This window comes from Nannochloropsis gaditana, assembly GCF_000240725.1.
Source record: "Nannochloropsis gaditana CCMP526 unplaced genomic scaffold scaffold127, whole genome shotgun sequence".
In the NCBI taxonomy this organism is placed as follows: domain Eukaryota; class Eustigmatophyceae; order Eustigmatales; family Monodopsidaceae; genus Microchloropsis; species Microchloropsis gaditana.
The window spans coordinates 43385-46025 of record NW_005803826.1 but is presented as its reverse complement, the minus strand read 5'-3'; the positions used below and the strand labels follow the sequence as shown (position 1 = coordinate 46025).

The window sequence follows — 2641 nt, the reverse complement described above, 5'->3', positions numbered from 1 at the left end:
AAGAGCCAGTTTGGTGGCTGCCGCTGGTGTTGCGCCTCTCTATGCTCCTCTCGGCGGCTCCCTGTGAAGAGGAAGCAGGCTGGAGGGAGCTTGCCCGCTGCAAGGAGACGGAGCGGGGAATGAGAACGGATGCCTCACTGGTACGACACAGGGGGAATAAATGGCGAGGCGGATCGTCTGGGAGGGCCACACATGGAAGTCGGGCGAGGAGGCGTTCGATTGAAAGCCGTCAGGACGGACAGGGCCTGTGGCCTCTGCTCCCACAGGAAGGGGTCGAGCTCCCTCTCACGCATTCTTCACACCAGTACCTGAAGGACTGCTACCTTCTCGTACTCTCCTCGCCCTAAGACCCCCCTTGCCGGCCTTCCGCCCTCTCCCTCTTGTGCCCCTAGCCTCACCACTTCAGCAGCCAAAGCCGCAACCAATCGATCCTCCAGCGTCTCCTCTCCCTCCTCTTCATCCTTCCCTTCGACCCCTTGCCCGACCAATCCCCCCTCCTCCTCCCCCTCCAGATTGAGCATCCATCCGGGGCGATCCTCCCTCTGCCCCTGGGCTCTGAGAAAGACAGGCGTGCAAGGAAAGGCAGGAATGAGGCAGTGCAACAGCCGATTTCCACAAAGAATGAAGAGATCCGAGACAGCCTTCCTGACCCCTGCCCCCTCTCCTTCCCTGCCCTCCTTCTCGACTCCCATCCCCGCTACGCACATGTCCGCACGCAAGCGGCTCAAGAGGTCGACCTTTCGCCCCGACAAGGGCAGTCCGCGACGGCGGAGGGCCTGGGGCGGGGACCGAGGTGCGGGCGAAGAGAGAGGGGAAGATGAGACACTTTGTCGCGTGGTCAGCACTGAACTCTCGGTTCAAAAGGGCGTAGTGTATCAGATCAGTAGTAGTCCGTCGGTCCTACGGCCTAATCCACCACTCAATTTTCGTGTGTCCGGCTATCTCCAAGCAATGCTGACTGCCCCGACATGCCTTCTCAGGACTGCATTCCATTCCCACACCTCTTTCCGCCTCCCTCTCTCCTTCGTGGGCATCCACTTACGTCCTTGAGCTGGTCCACGGTCAAACCGTCCAAGTCGTGCACCCGCAGCGAGAGAGAGAGCGACACAGCCGTCCGAATCCACGCCGTACGGGCAGGACGGACCTCAGAGTGCCACTGAGGCGAGTTTGGACGGGCTGGTAGGGGGCAAGAAAGAGGAAGGGAGAGATGGGTCGTTACATGCAATATGAGTCAGGGGTTTGGGTCTCCTTGCCTCAGGTAGAGGGCCTACCTCGTCGTCGGTAAACCGCGGGATGTAAGAAGGCGCTGCCCCTCGTCAATCTTGTCGCGGCTGACGCTGCCAATGCAGCCACCAACAGCAAAAGGACGAGATACGATGCCATTCCTAGTCGCAGGCACGAGCGAAGATGAAATCAGTGTGGAAGACAGAAATGTAAGTAGTTGAAGAGACGGACACTGTTCTTCCTCGCTTGAGGTATGATGAATGGTCTAATCAAACTGCCACCCTCGTCCCGCAAGACATGCCACGCTCGCCAACCACGAAAGATTTTCAAGGACTACTGCCTGCACTTAATTCATATGCACCGAATGCATCGGTCGGCATGTCGGTGGACGGTAAACACTCATCACACTGCAAGGCCGACACATCTAAGGCATGTGGCCTTCCGGGTAGCTTTGCTGGGAAATGAAAAGGGCATCGAAATACGGCGCTGCCTTTATCGAACACCCTACATAAGAGAGACAATCATTAGTATACGGGCTCAAGAATTTCTTTTACTTTTCATGAAGATTATCTTGTTTTAGCCTTCTGGCCTAGTTGAACTGCCACGGCCTGGCTCTGGGTCAGGCAGACCCTTGGAAAGCACTTTGCGTAGTGCCAAAGAAGAGCTGAGAAAATCACACACATGCAGATGCATGCACATCTACATAGTTGGTGACAACCTCATCTATTATTTAATCTGAGTGGTTTCACTTGTTGCAGCAAAATATTGAATTCCAAGGATGCGGAACTTTTAACGTGACGCGCCAAACTACTCTACGAGCATCACATCAAGTGTGGACTTGGGTTCAAAGGACGCACATGAATTTTTATTCTTTCTGTAACATGGTAGTCGTTTCAATGCTAATATGCTTTACTTTCAGTTCCATTTTCACGGACAGGCTACCGCAAGCGAGAACTTACCATTCAACCGCGTATTATCACCCAAATAAGGGGGGACCTATATCAGTTTGTCCGACTTTTTAATGCGCATATTCACAAAGTCCTGGCTACCATCCTGCCGTCGACTGTCACTCTTACATGCGATGTGTACGCGAGCCTATTACGGCACACGTGCACGCGTAGCCTTTTTTCAATGACACGCAGGGTGGTGCTAACATGGATTTTTGGCCACCTGTCATCCCTGCTCCTGTCCATCATAAAAAGCCTCCTCTCTACCTTTTTCCACCCTTCTCCCTTAAAAAATGTCGTCAACTTTTTCTTCTCGATTCAACGGGCTGTTCTTCGAGCCCTGACTGTAAAAGCCATTCGTGCACGAGGCGCCCGCGCTATGTGCCCGGTGCTCGGCTAAGGCTTGCGATGCCGAATTGGAGCGTGGTCGCTGTGGGGCATTTTGGGCTTCCTCGAGGTCTGTCGTAAAG

The 2641-nt window shown here is 54.4% G+C and overlaps 1 protein-coding gene across 1 annotated transcript; it reads right to left on the bottom strand.

Moving 5' to 3' along the window:
* Nucleotides 1-285: 285 nt before the first annotated feature.
* On the bottom strand, nucleotides 286-1387 carry NGA_0236620 (uncharacterized protein; the record flags this gene model as incomplete). The annotated part of the gene is made up of 5 exons (XM_005855711.1): nucleotides 1272-1387; nucleotides 1043-1176; nucleotides 706-776; nucleotides 399-555; nucleotides 286-294 (listed from the first exon to the last, which is right to left on the bottom strand). Exons 1-5 carry the CDS (start codon nucleotides 1381-1383, stop codon nucleotides 286-288), a joined length of 483 nt encoding a protein of 160 aa, XP_005855773.1. The 5' UTR covers nucleotides 1384-1387.
* Nucleotides 1388-2641: the final 1254 nt, after the last annotated feature.